At 43.1% G+C, this 13,898-nt stretch overlaps 1 protein-coding gene across 2 annotated transcripts in view; it reads right to left on the minus strand.

Moving 5' to 3' along the window:
- The window catches only part of CFAP43 (cilia and flagella associated protein 43), an 87,662-nt gene that overhangs the window by 71,748 nt on the left and 2,016 nt on the right, over positions 1-13,898 (minus strand). For both annotated transcript variants that reach the window (XM_040405592.1, XM_040405599.1), the window contains exons 2-6: positions 9,217-9,470; positions 8,797-8,893; positions 7,607-7,774; positions 6,493-6,643; positions 5,998-6,142 (exon numbers count right to left, since the gene is read on the minus strand). In XM_040405592.1, coding sequence (XP_040261526.1) covers positions 5,998-6,142; positions 6,493-6,643; positions 7,607-7,774; positions 8,797-8,893; positions 9,217-9,470 — 815 coding nt within the window. The remainder of the gene's footprint in view (positions 1-5,997; positions 6,143-6,492; positions 6,644-7,606; positions 7,775-8,796; positions 8,894-9,216; positions 9,471-13,898) is intronic.

The raw sequence follows: 13,898 nt of genomic DNA on the forward strand, positions 1-13,898 counted from the left end.
TTTAAAAGACGGGAACAGCTCCACAGGAGGATCATTACACATGTCAAGGCACGTTTATGGAGAGGGGAAAGGAAGGAGTGAGCAACAGCACACACAGACAAGAGGACAGCTGGAGCGAGAGAAGGTTAGGAAGCAGATTTTTCTCTACTTTCTGTGTGCAGTGGATGGCAGCTAGTCTTCGCCACCATGTCTGAGAGAACTGCAAACTATACATTCACTATGCACAGGAAAACTGCCAGATAAAAGTGATATAATGGCCAGAAATAGTGTTATTCCTTATGTGCACAGACTGTACTATTGACTTATAGAATAGCAATGTTCACCAGAGCTCCGATGAGCGTGGTGGCTCCCTATAACAGCTGATCTGCAGGGTTGCCGGGACTCGGACCCCTGTGGATCTGATATTAATGACCTATCCTAGCTTGCTGCTTTTCCAAGACTGCTTTACCAAGAGCTGATCTACAAGAGCATTGAAGATATTCAGGAGATGGAGGTGGATACAATCTAAACAAGTAAGATTTGTTTGTTTAAAGGGATTCTGTCACCAGGTTTCACCCCCTCCAGATAAAAATATGGTTATGTTCAGGGAGCTTTAACCATTCCTAATGTGGTCTTATAAATGTAATCTGTAGGCTCATTTTGCTAAAAATACGCTATTACTAACCTGTCATTCATAAAAATAAGGTGCCCAAGGGGATGTAAATGGCTCCAAGCTGCCGCCCGCACCTGCTGCCGTTCGTGCCCAGCTCCGCCTCATAATCTTCTGTGACGCCTCCTGCTTTCCCTCCCCCTCCTCCTACTGTGACGTCTCCTGCTCTCCCTCCCTCCCCCCTCCTCCTACTGTGACGTCTCCTGCTCTCCCTCCCTCCCCCCTCCTCCTGCTGTAACATCGCAATGTTACAGCAGGAGGAGGGGGGAGGAAGGGAGAGCAGGAGGAGGGGGGAGGGAGGGAGAGCAGGAGACGTCACAGTAGGAGGGGGGAGGGAGAGCAGGAGACGTCACAGTAGGAGGAGGGGGAGGGAGGGAGAGCAGGAGGCGTCACAGAAGATTATGAGGCGGAGCTGGGCACGAACGGCAGCAGGTGCGGGCGGCAGCTTGGAGCCATTTACATCCCCTTGGGCACCTTATTTTTATGAATGACAGGTTAGTAATAGCGTATTTTTAGCAAAATGAGCCTACAGATTACATTTATAAGACCACATTAGGAATGGTTAAAGCTCCCTGAACATAACCATATTTTTTTCTGGAGGGGGTGAAACCTGGTGACAGAATCCCTTTAAAATCTTTCCCCTCTTTACAATGGCAGACCTGGTTCTGTGCAGGAATTGTTGTGCTTTTATTTCAGGTTCCACTCTTCAGAGGTTTGGATACTGTCTGATCTGTAGACAGCTCTCCATAATGCAGCAGGAAATTACATTTTTGAAATATGAGATTTTGCCACAGAGGCCCCCTAGAAATGGAAGATGGGTTACTGTAGGTTCTGGTAGACTGAGAGTTGTGGATAGAAGGCATGTCCCACAGTCTGTGGCTCTCCATAATTCATTTGCAGCACTTTCAGAGTGCAAGAGCAACATGGAGGATGGCTCAAGCACAGTGGGTGAGAAACAATCATCTCCCATGCCTAAAGTATGTAAGACTGCAGCCAAAGACAAAAAGGAGAAGGTGAGGATTGATAGTAAGCAGCTGTTGGTGGGCGATTCCATCATAAGAGGTGTGAAGTTTGAGGAGAATGGTGTTGTGAGATGTCTCCCTGGTGCTACCGCTAGCAGGGATAGACGACGGATCCATAATATTGTTAGGCAAGCAAAGCAGGAAAGGGAAGTGGATGTTATTCTTCATCTTGGGACAAACGATCTGGCTTGCAATGAGATTTCAAAGGTGAAAGAAGCTTTTCACACACTTGGAAAGGCTATACGGGAGGTTGCATCAACTGTTTCATTCTCTGCAGTTTTGCCTGTGCATAACCTTCAGCATGACAGGAAGATGCGCATTAAGGAATTCAATGTATGGCTTGGTGAATGGTGTCTGAACCAAGGGTTTGGCTTTGTGTCTCATGTTAGCTCTTGTTGGAATGGAAAAGAACTGTACAAGAAAGATGGCTTGCATCTTTCTCTCAAAGGAACGAATGTCCTCGGTGAACAGTTCCAAGTATTTGCTAAGAAGAATTTAAACTAGGAAAGGGGGGCGAAAGAGTGATAATCCAGCAGTCCAACTGCCCCCCGGAACAATGCCAGAAGAGGCCAGTAGCACAAAGGTTAAGAAATGACAAGCTCAGAGTCTTGTCTACAAATGCTCGCAGTCTAGGGAATAAGATCAATGAACTTGAGGCTATAATGGCATCTGAGAATATAGATGTAGTGGCTGTTACTGAGACGTGGTTCAAGGGGAGTAATGACTGGGATATATCAATACCAGGGTTCTCTCTATACAGGAAAGACAGAGAAGGCAAGAAGGGGGAGGGGTGGCCCTGTATGTGAAAGATAGCATAAAATCTAATTTGATACAAGTTAGCGAGAACAATTTTGAGTCAGTTTGGGTTACCGTGCAGCTTGATAATCATAAGGTAACTCGTGTAGGTGTGATATATAGACCACCTAGCCAAGTCAACAAATTAGATGATCTACTAGTTGGGGAAATAGCTAAAATGACATTGAAGGGGGAAGTTATCATTATGGGAGACTTCAATCTTCCAGATGTAAACTGGAAAACCAAAATAGCTAGTTTTGCCAGGAGTACAGATATTCTAAATTCTCTACTGGGATTATCTCTACAGCAAGTAGTGGAGGAGCCAACCCGGAAGGAGGCCATTTTAGATTTAGTATTCACAAATGGGAATTTGGTATCTGATATTACTGTAGGGGAAAGCTTGGGATCTAGTGATCACCAGTCAGTGTGGTACAGTGACTGAGTCACACCACACAAAAACAAAAGTTTTAGATTTTAGAAAAACTGACTTTTCTAAAATTAGATTAGTGGTATATGAGTCCCTATCAGACTGGAACAGTTTCATTGGAGTCCAGGAGAAATGGGACTACTTAAAAGTGGCACTATTGAAGGCAACAGAAAATTTCATTAGGCTTGTCAGTAAAAGCAAAAAAAGGAAGAGACCACTGTGGTACTCAGCAGAAGTGGCCAAAATCATTAAAAACAAAAAGATAGCATTTAGGAATTATTAAAAAAAACAAAACGAGGATGACAGACAAATTTATAATATTAGGCAGAGAGAGGCCAAACAAGTTATAAGAGCTTCTAAAGCACAGGCAGAAGAGAAATTAGCTCAGTCAGGGAAAAAAGGCGAGAAGGCATTCTTCAGATACATAAATGAAAAAAGGAAACTAAAACAAGGAATTACCAAATTAAAAACAAAAGAAGGAAGGTATATGGAAGAAGATAAAGAACTAGCTGACTGCCTCAATGAATATTTCTGTTCAGTTTTTACAAAGGAAAATTAAGGAGAAGGACCTCAGTTAGGAAAGAAGACTAATGAATCTTTTGATGCATGTGTCTTTACAGAGGAAGAGGTTCTAAGTCAGCTGTCTAAAATTAATACAAATAAGTCACAGGGGCCTGATGGGATACACCCAAAGCTATTAAAAGAGCTCAGCGGTGAACTAGCAAAACCATTAACAGATTTATTTAACCAATCACTGGCAACAGGAGTCGTCCCAGAAGATTGGAAATTAGCAAATGTTGTGCCCATTCACAAGAAAGGTAGTAGGGAGGAATCGGGCAACTATAGGCCAGTAAGCCTGACATCAATAGTGGGGAAATTAATGGAAACCATACTTAAGGAGAGGATCGTGGAACATCTAAAATCCCATGGATTGAAAGATGAAAAACAGCATGGGTTTACTTCAGGGAGATCATGTCAAACTAATCTTATTGATTTTTTTGATTGGGTGACTAAAATAATAGATGGAGGAGGTGCAGTAGACATCGCTTATCTAGACTTTAGTAAGGCTTTTGATACTGTCCCACATAGAAGGCTTATCAATAAAGTGCAGTCATTGGGCTTGGACTCCCATATTGTTGAATGGATTAGGCAGTGGCTGAGGGACAGGCAACAGAGGGTTGTAGTCAATGGAGTATATTCAGACCAAGGTCTTGTTACCAGTGGGGTACCTCAGGGATCTGTTCTGGGACCCATATTGTTTAATATCTTTATCAGCGAAATTGCAGAAGGCCTCGATGGTAAGGTGTGTCTTTTTGCTGATGACACAAAGATTTGTAACATGGTTGAAGTTCCTGGAGGGATACACCAAATGGAAAAGGACTTAGGAAAACTAGAGGAATGGTCAAAAATCTGGCAACTAAAATTTAATGTTGATAAGTGCAAGATAATGCACCTGGGACGTAAAAACCCAAGAGCAGAATATAAAATCAGTGATACAGTCCTAACCTCAGTATCTGAGGAAAGGGATTTAGGGGTCATTATTTCAGAAGACTTAAAGGTAGGCAGACAATGTCATAGAGCAGCAGGAAATGCTAGCAGAATGCTTGGGTGTATAGGGAGAGGCATTACCAGTAGAAAGAGGGAGGTGCTCATGCCGCTCTACAGAGCACTAGTGAGACCTAATTTGGATTATTGTGCTCAGTACTGGAGACCATATTTCCAGAAGGATATTGATACTTTGGAGAGAGTTCAGAGAAGAACTACTAAACTGGTACATGGATTGCAGGATAAAACTTACCAGGAAAGATTAAAGGACCTTAATATGTATAGTTTGGAAGAGAGACGAGACAGAGGGGATATGATAGAAACTTTTAAATACATAAAGGGAATCAACAAGGTAAAAGAGGAGAGAATATTTAAAAGAAGAAAAACTGCTACAAGAGGACATAGTTTTAAATTAGAGGGGCAAAGGTTTAAAAGTAATATCAGGAAGTATTACTTTACTGAGAGAGTAGTGGATGCATGGAATAGCCTTCCTGCAGAAGTGGTAGCTGCAAATACAGTGAAGAAGTTTAAGCATGAATGGGATAGGCATAAGGCCATCCTTCATATAAGATAGGGCCAGGGGCTATTCATAGTATTCAGTATATTGGGCAGACTAGATGGGCCAAATGGTTCTTATCTGCCGACACATTCTATGTTTCTATGTTTCTATCCTGAGAATAGGTCATCATTATATATTACTGGACAACCCCTTTAATGCAAAGTTTGTTGAAAGGTTAGGTATGCTTTAAGTCTACAATACTGAATACTGAATATTGTACTGGGTCTCAGTGACCTTTATATGTAACTTCTAATTGTGAATTGAAGAGTTCCCTTTAAAAGGCATCTGTCAGCAGATTTGTCCCTATGAAGCTGGCTGAACTGTTACATGTGCGCTTTGTAGCTGAAGGCATCTGTGTTGGTTCCATGTTCATATGGGCTACATTGCTGAGAAAATGATGTTTTAATGGGGGTGTTGCTGTTATTCCTAGAGGTTCAGCTCTCTGCCACGGCCTCTGCACTTTGATTGACAGGGCCAGGCAGTGAAAACATCATCATGGCCCTGTCAATCAAAGTGGAGAGGGCACAGCAGTTGCAGAGAGAGCTGAGCAATGGCAACGCCCTCGTTGGTCCTAGAGGCTGATTTGCATATAGTAAAACTTAATTTTATTCAGCAATGTGGGCACATATGAACATGGGGCCAACACAGATGCCTTCAGCTACTAAGACATTGCACTGGGACTGGCATATAATTCTAATCTGCCATGTAGCAGGAGCCTAAAGCCATGTTATTTTCCTGTCCAAAAGAATAATCTGAAAACCTGATGAAAACTAGATGGACCCAGTCAAGGGGCATCCGTTCTATATATCATGGCTCCTTTAAAAATAGAGGTCATGATGTTAGTGTGAGCAGGGCTTTAGTCCCACCTAACAATAATAACAATAGCAATACGGGTCATTTCAAGTATATAGTAAATTGTCCTATTCCCAGCAGTTTGAGTTTAGAGAATATTTTATATAAAAGCATTACATAATAGCAGCGATTCTTTTGTACACATTACCAGCAGTTAGGTTGAGAAGAGTCATTTTCTGTGTCTCAGGGTTTACAGAAAGTAGTTGTCCTCCTTTACATCCAACAAACACATTCGATGTTGTGCTCCAGCAATGGGTACTGGGTTTAACTGCTGGTTTTCTTTGTTCTTTTGGCTGAAATGCATGACAAAAGCAACGTTAGAAAATGAAGAGTAGAGTCAGTGCGGGCAGAATATAGCCACAATAAGACACCCCATGAGCATAGACAAAACAGCCTAGAGCCCACACACATAAAAGTGAAATAAATGTTTAGGCAAATATACATTCTTTGGATTGTTATATAAAACAGAATGGAATAACGGAAGAGGAATAGCTCATGGTAAATGTTGCTAGCATTGCCTTTTTCCAAAGGTGAATGCACCTTTAAGGCGTTTGAGTGACAACTCACTGAACATCACAATAAACAGTTACTTCCTAAATATTTCCGGTAGATTTGGATAGATGGGTGTGATGTGGGAACTTACTATGAATCCTTCTGCCTCATCACCTATTAAGCCAGCTATGGCAGGTAAGGGCATCTGAGGCCCATAGTAGGACAGCAGACTGTCCGGCTGAACACGAAGGCGGCCATCTTCTTCAGCCATGACACCATCTTCATTGAGAAGCTTGACTGGCCTGTGAGTGAAATGCACCATCATGACATATAGACTGTGTCCATGTACTTTATGTTGCTTAATATCTACTCTCAGTGGATTGGGTATTTCTTATCAGCAGGCCACCAAAATCCCACAAATTTAAAACTCTCTCAAATATATTGAATACTTTCTTTCCTGTCTTAGGGTGGGCAGCAGATCATCAAGGACCACATCTTTCAAGATACATTGCAAATTAGCTCTTGTAAACCCCTTCCTCCCCTGCATAGAAAATAGTCCCTGACATATAGCCTACATATGGTATGTAACACCCTCACAGCTTCCTTCTTCACTCTCTAGAAAGATAGCGCTATATATATTTTTATGCATTTGGAAGGAGGGAAGAATGAATGAAAAGTGACCAGACCACTTCATCTGCTTGATGTCCATGAGATCACTATGCCACTGAGAGAAGGGAAGCTACTGAGCATGTCAGTCCACCTGTGAATGCAGGAGAAGGTGGACCAGGAAGATTAACAGCAGGGGGCGCTACCAAAGAGTAAAATGTAATGATCATACAATAATGAACAATATATTTATCGCATGTCAATTTGAGTAATACTTAATTTCAAATGTCCTATTCATTGAGTAGGAATACTTTTTATGGGATGACCCCTTTAATAAGATTAATCATGTGGTTGGTACAACGATCTGGCATAAGATGGGTGAAACAATATTATATTTGTTCCCAATGGCCAAAAACAAAACAGAACTGTATGTAGTTTTACCTATCACTTTCATAACAGCGCTTGTTCTCGGCACTGTTGGGGGTCCCGGTTCTTAGTCTAACTGATACTTCATTAAAGGGACCCCCTTGGACCTAGTGTGTAGAGTATGTACTGCATCCGTGGACTGTTTAGATGTGGGGGTGTAACTATACAACTTGGCCTAAATGCATAGAAACCATGTATTTCTTATTATGGCAGATGAGTCACTGAAAGCGTACGTTGATTTCAGATGGTACACCGTATCACAGACTTCAATATTCCAAAGAGTAAGGCAGTCTTCACTACACAGGCACAACTGATGCCAATCCATGGGGTTAAAGGTCAAACTGGTGAAGATGGATCTGGTATCTGATACACTGCATAGGGCAACGCCTTCCTGCCAGTTCCTAGAATGTAAAAAAACACAATGTTAAATATCAAATAATTGAATGATAAAATGTGTTACTGTACATGGACACTACAAGAAGCCATGCTGTATAAGAGGAGTCTGAAGTAGTCTGAAATCCACCTCCTGTCCTATCATATCAGTGCACTCGAGGAAGACCTCTGTCTTAGTGTCTGGACATACATGGTTTTTCACGGATCGTGTTTCAATTCAAAAATCTGCAATGAATCGACAGCAAAATCCACATGTGTTACAGGCAGATTTGTGAGAAATGATAATGTGGATTTCCCCTTTTGTATTGCAAAGGGTGAAATACAAGGAGGGGGAAAGCTGTGGTACGTGCTGTAGATGTAAAATCAGCACTGAAGGTTAATTTCTGCTGTGGATGTTTCTGTCAGAAAACCTTAACTCATCAGATTCCCCTACCCCACGTGACTTCCGGGGGTGTGCGCCTCCGCACAAGCGCAGTACCACGGCACCTCAGTGCAAGCGCAGTACCAGGGCATGGGTACGTTAAAATTACAGTTAGCGTTGACTCATGGACACCGCGCGTGCGCTCTCAGGGGTAAGGAGATCTGACGGTCTTTTGTCTTGTTAAATCTCCTTACCCTCACACTGCGCACACGCGGATTGTAAAATCTCCTTACCCTCAAGCCAACCAGGAATGAATCTGAAGCGCACTGTGTAGTGAGAGTAAGGAGATTTTACAATCCGCGCGTGCGCAGTGTGAGGGTAAGGAGATTTAACAAGACAAAAGACCGTCAGATCTCCTTACCCCTGAGAGCGCACGCGCGGTGTCCATGAGTCAACGCCCACTGTAATTTTAACTTACGCATGCCCTGGTACTGCACTTGCGCGGAGGCACTGTGCCGTGGTACTGCGCTTGCGCGGAGGCGCACACCCCTGGAAGAAACGCAGGGTAAGGGAATCTGACGAGTTAAGGTTTTCTGATAGAACACCGGGACCATGCAGGCAATACAGGACTGTCTAGCAGAATCCAGGATATGACATGTTCTTCCTTACCAGATTGTAAGTAGGTGGTCTGGAACTGATGAGTAACTACCCAAGTAGTGTCCTGAGTGACTGAAGGCCAGCATGGAATATTCTAGTTGGGCTGCACCTGGAAAACATCAGGAAAAGGTAAGCTCAGCACTGGCGAAAATGTCTAGATAGATATGAAATAGATAAAGATAGATGGGTAGATGGACAGACAGATAGATAGATAGAATATATATGAGATAGATAGATAATAGATAGATAGACAGGTAAAGAATATAAGATTCAGCAATAATCCCGCCATGCCGTTTGCATGGTGCCAAGTGTTCAATCAAAGAGCTGACATCAGACTCCTACTATATATCTGCCTTCCCTGACGTCTCGGAGCGATAACTGCTCTGGCCTCCATACTGCTAGGCTGTCTCTTCGGTTTATTGTCTCTCATACCTTTCAGTTCTGCTCTCTTCACGAGTCCAGGGAAGGTGAATACATGGATATTTGGAGGCAGTTTCTTATCACTAAATGCCACCACTTCAATGCACATATTAACAGCAAATGCCCCGATACCCCCAGATGGACACTGTAAAAGAGACTGACGCCTTGTTTCAGTGTCAGTAAAAACAATGAAATTTCCACTATGGTGGCACACGGTCTTGCGGTTGATAAATGTGACATGTTTCTGGTTAATTCCTTGCACCCATCTGCAAAAAATGAAAAAGTGTTACAGTCAGTCTGGTGAAACACAGATAAAATGATAGCATTTACCCTTATTGATGGTGAACATGTTGAGCTCAATAATACAACACAGTAAACTCCTAAGCGCCCTCTAGTGGCGGCTGCAAGCTTTCATTTTATTACCTAAATGGGTTCTCTGGCCAATAAAATTGCTCAGAATGCTGAAATGAAATAAAAGATATCTCCCCTGTCAGTCTCTACTTCCCGGTCGCCTAGACATAATTTCCTGAGTATCAAGAGGGACCAAGTAGAGGCCGATGGGCTACAAGGAAGTGTTGGAAGCAGTAATATGAGCATGGCTCTTCTTAAAATCATTTCTGAGCCTTTTCTAAATAAGTTTTATTGATCAGACAATCCCTTTAAGAGTGACAATTTTTTAAGGCGGCACCGCAGACTGTCAGGTGATGGTGGCGGGGTGATGCTAACCTATTACCGCCATGTGTTTTGCTCCTTTTACCTCTATGGAACCTGCTGGAAATAGCTGGGTTCCAGCAGGATGACGCCCTCACCGATCTAATAATTATTCCCGATCTTGTGGATGGGGATAACTTCAAATTACCAGAATACCCCTTTAAAGGCATCCTGCAGTCTGTTGTGGGGGCAAAAGCAGGGAAGGTGAAATTATCCTCTTAAGGGACCATTCACACATCCGCATGAATGTATGCTATCTGCATGCGTGGTTCTGTTCCGCAGCCCCGCAGAAAATATACAGCATGTCCTATTCTTGTCCACAGCCACGGACAAGAATAGGCATATCATAGGGCCGACAATGTGCGGTCCGCAAAAAGCGCAACACAGATGGCAGGTGTCTGTGTTTTGCGGATCCGCCATTTGCTGACCGCAAAACATTTGCGGATGTGTGAATGGCCCCTAACTGCAATAAAAGGAGAAATTCAATCCTGTCACCTCTCCTGACTTGTCTGTTACCTTCTCTATATAATAATTCTGGAGCATCTGTTCTTACAATCCCGTGTTATTCCTACTAAAAGTTTATGGACAAAGATTCATTTGGGTGTCACCAGTTGGAGTGTGTCCATGCACAACCTGACACTGTCCAATCAGAGCTACCAAAGTGCTGTCCGATTCTGCAGGGACACATCCCAAATTTGTAACACACCTTTATTCCTGAACTTCTGGCAGGAATAATAGAGGAATGGCAAAATGTGAAGTTATAAGAATAGATACTGCTATTACCCACAGCAATAAGCTTGGAGTTGCGCTGCATGGATTCTGCAGGGAAACGTAAGACTAGGCGCAGAGGGAGTTTTTGGAGGAGGATTTCAGCCGGATTTTCCTGCTGGTTTTTCAGCCAAAGCCAGAAGTGAATCCGGCAGGACATAGAAGTAAGTCCTTTCTTTACAGGGAGCGCAGAATTATTAGGCAAGTTGTATTTTTGAGGATTCATTTTATTATTGAACAACAACCATGTTCTCAATGAACCCAAAAAACTCATTAATATCAAAGCTGAATATTTTTGGAAGTAGTTTTTAGTTTGTTTTTAGTTTTAGCTATTTTAGGGGGATATCTGTGTGTGCAGGTGACTATTACTGTGCATAATTATTAGGCAACTTAACAAAAAACTAATATATACTCATTTCAATTATTTATTTTTACCAGTGAAACCAATATAACATCTCAACATTCACAAATATACATTTCTGACATTCAAAAACAAAACAAAAACAAATCAGTGACCAATATAGCCACCTTTCTTTGCAAGGACACTCAAAAGCCTGCCATCCATGGATTCTGTCAGTGTTTTGATCTGTTCACCATCAACATTGCGTGCAGCAGCAACCACAGCCTCCCAGACACTGTTCAGAGAGGTGTACTGTTTTCCCTCCTTGTAAATCTCACATTTGATGATGGACCACAGGTTCTCAATGGGGTTCAGATCAGGTGAACAAGGAGGCCATGTCATTAGATTTTCTTCTTTTATACCCTTTCTTGCCAGCCACTCTGTGGAGTACTTGGACGCGTGTGATGGAGCATTGTCCTGCATGAAAATCATGTTTTTCTTTAAGGATGCAGACTTCTTCCTGTACCACTGCTTGAAGAAGGTGTCTTCCAGAAACTGGCAGTAGGACTGGGAGTTGAGCTTGACTCCATCCTCAACCCGAAAAGGCCCCACAAGCTCATCTTTGATGATACCAGCCCAAACCAGTACTCCACCTCCACCTTGCTGGCGTCTGAGTCGGACTGGAGCTCTCTGCCCTTTACCAATCCAGCCACGGGCCCATCCATCTGGCCCATCAAGACTCACTCTCATTTCATCAGTCCATAAAACCTTAGAAAAATCAGTCTTGACGTTTCAGCTTGTGTGTCTTGTTCAGTGGTGGTCGTCTTTCAGCCTTTCTTACCTTGGCCATGTCTCTGAGTATTGCACACCTTGTGCTTTTGGGCACTCCAGTGATGTTGCAGCTCTGAAATATGGCCAAACTGGTGGCAAGTGGCATCTTGGCAGCTGCACGCTTGACTTTTCTCAGTTCATGGGCAGTTATTTTGCGCCTTGGTTTTTCCACACGCTTCTTGCGACCCTGTTGACTATTTTGAATGAAACGCTTGATTGTTCGATGATCACGCTTCAGAAGCTTTGCAATTTTAAGAGTGCTGCATCCCTCTGCAAGATATCTCACTATTTTTGACTTTTCTGAGCCTGTCAAGTCCTTCTTTTGACCCATTTTGCCAAAGGAAAGGAAGTTGCCTAATAATTATGCACACCTAATATAGGGTGTTGATGTCATTAGACCACACCCCTTCTCATTACAGAGATGCACATCACCTAATATGCTTAATTGGTAGTAGGCTTTCGAGCCTATACAGCTTGGAGTAAGACAACATGCATAAAGAGGATGATGTGGTCAAAATACTCATTTGCCTAATAATTCTGCACGCAGTGTATAGTTCTGACTACTTGAATTGACTTCTGGCTTTGGTTGAAAAACCTGCCTCAAATCCTCCTCCAAAAGCCTTCCCATGAACCTACCCTAACAATGCACAGAGCCACTGAAATGAGTGGGCTATAGGACACGTATTGGGTCCACTAATGTGAAATCCACAGCTGTTCTGACTGCTAATACAGTAAAGGGTCTCATCAACCAACTCTTACACATCATTAGGAAACTGATTATATATATATATATATATATATATATATATATATATATATAAATGTCTAATTTTTAATATATTCTTTAAAGTAATGTTATAGTAAAAGTTCAATTTCAAAAAGCCATAAAAGAGCAGAAGGTTGAATGTGACCATACAGATGAGATAAGTGCTGGCGGCATCTCCAGATCCTCCCAGCTAAGCATACATAGGAGGCAGCTCATCTCCCAGAAGCTGTGGAAATCTAGTACACCCAATCCTTATCTCCCCCAGCATCATCATCTTGGCAAAGTTGGAAGGACACCATACACTTTAGATCAGGCATGCTCAACCTGCGGCCCTCCAGCTGTTGTAAAACTACAACTCCCACCATGCCCTGCTGTAGACTGATGGCTGTAGGCTGTCCAGGAATGATGGGAGTTGTAGTTTTGCAACAGCTGGAGGGTCGCAGGTTGAGCATGCCTGCATTAGATGGTCGCCCAAACACGATGAAATTAGCAGGTTCAGCTGACATAGCTCTAAGGCTGAGTTCACATCACCGTTATTTTTCCATTCTTCTGATCATCAGCTATGCACATTTTGCAGCCATTTCTGTTTGATATCCATTTTTTTTACACAGAAAAAAAAAAGTCCTGCATGCAGTACTTTTTAGAGTACTTTCACATTAGCGGCAGAGGAGTCCAGCAGGCTGTTCTGGCGGGTGAACAGCCTGTGGGATCCGTCCTGCCGCTAGTTCACGTGTGCCCACGGATTGCCGCTCCATCCCCATTGACTATAATGGGGGCGGGAGCGGAGTTCTGGCGGCAGCACACAGTGAGAGGCAGCCGGACTAAAACTACGACATGCAGTACTTTTTGTCCGGCTGCATCTCACCGTGCGTTGCCGTGCTGCCGCTGGAACTCCTCACCCGCCCCCATTATAGTCAATGGGGACGGAGCGGCAGTCCGGAGGGCACAAGTGAACTAGCAGCAGGACGGATCCGACTGGCTGTTCACCCGCCGGAACAGCTTGCCGGACTTCCCTGCCGCTAGTGTGAAACTAGCCTGATTAGTCTAAAAAAACGGTTGTCAGATGGAAATGGCTAAAACGGATGCAGAATGTGCATAATCCGTTATTTTACAGAATCTAATTTTTTTTATTCATTTTTCGGTTCTTCTGACGCATCTGAAGAACAGAAAAATAACGGTGATGTGAACTCCCCCGTATGTGTATGCCAGAGGGCAGCATAGTGAGCAGGGTAAGGAGGAATACTTAAACAGTTTACACCCCCTGCATAAGTGAAAATT

Source organism: Bufo bufo, chromosome 1 (assembly GCF_905171765.1).
Source record: "Bufo bufo chromosome 1, aBufBuf1.1, whole genome shotgun sequence".
NCBI lineage: Eukaryota > Metazoa > Chordata > Amphibia > Anura > Bufonidae > Bufo > Bufo bufo.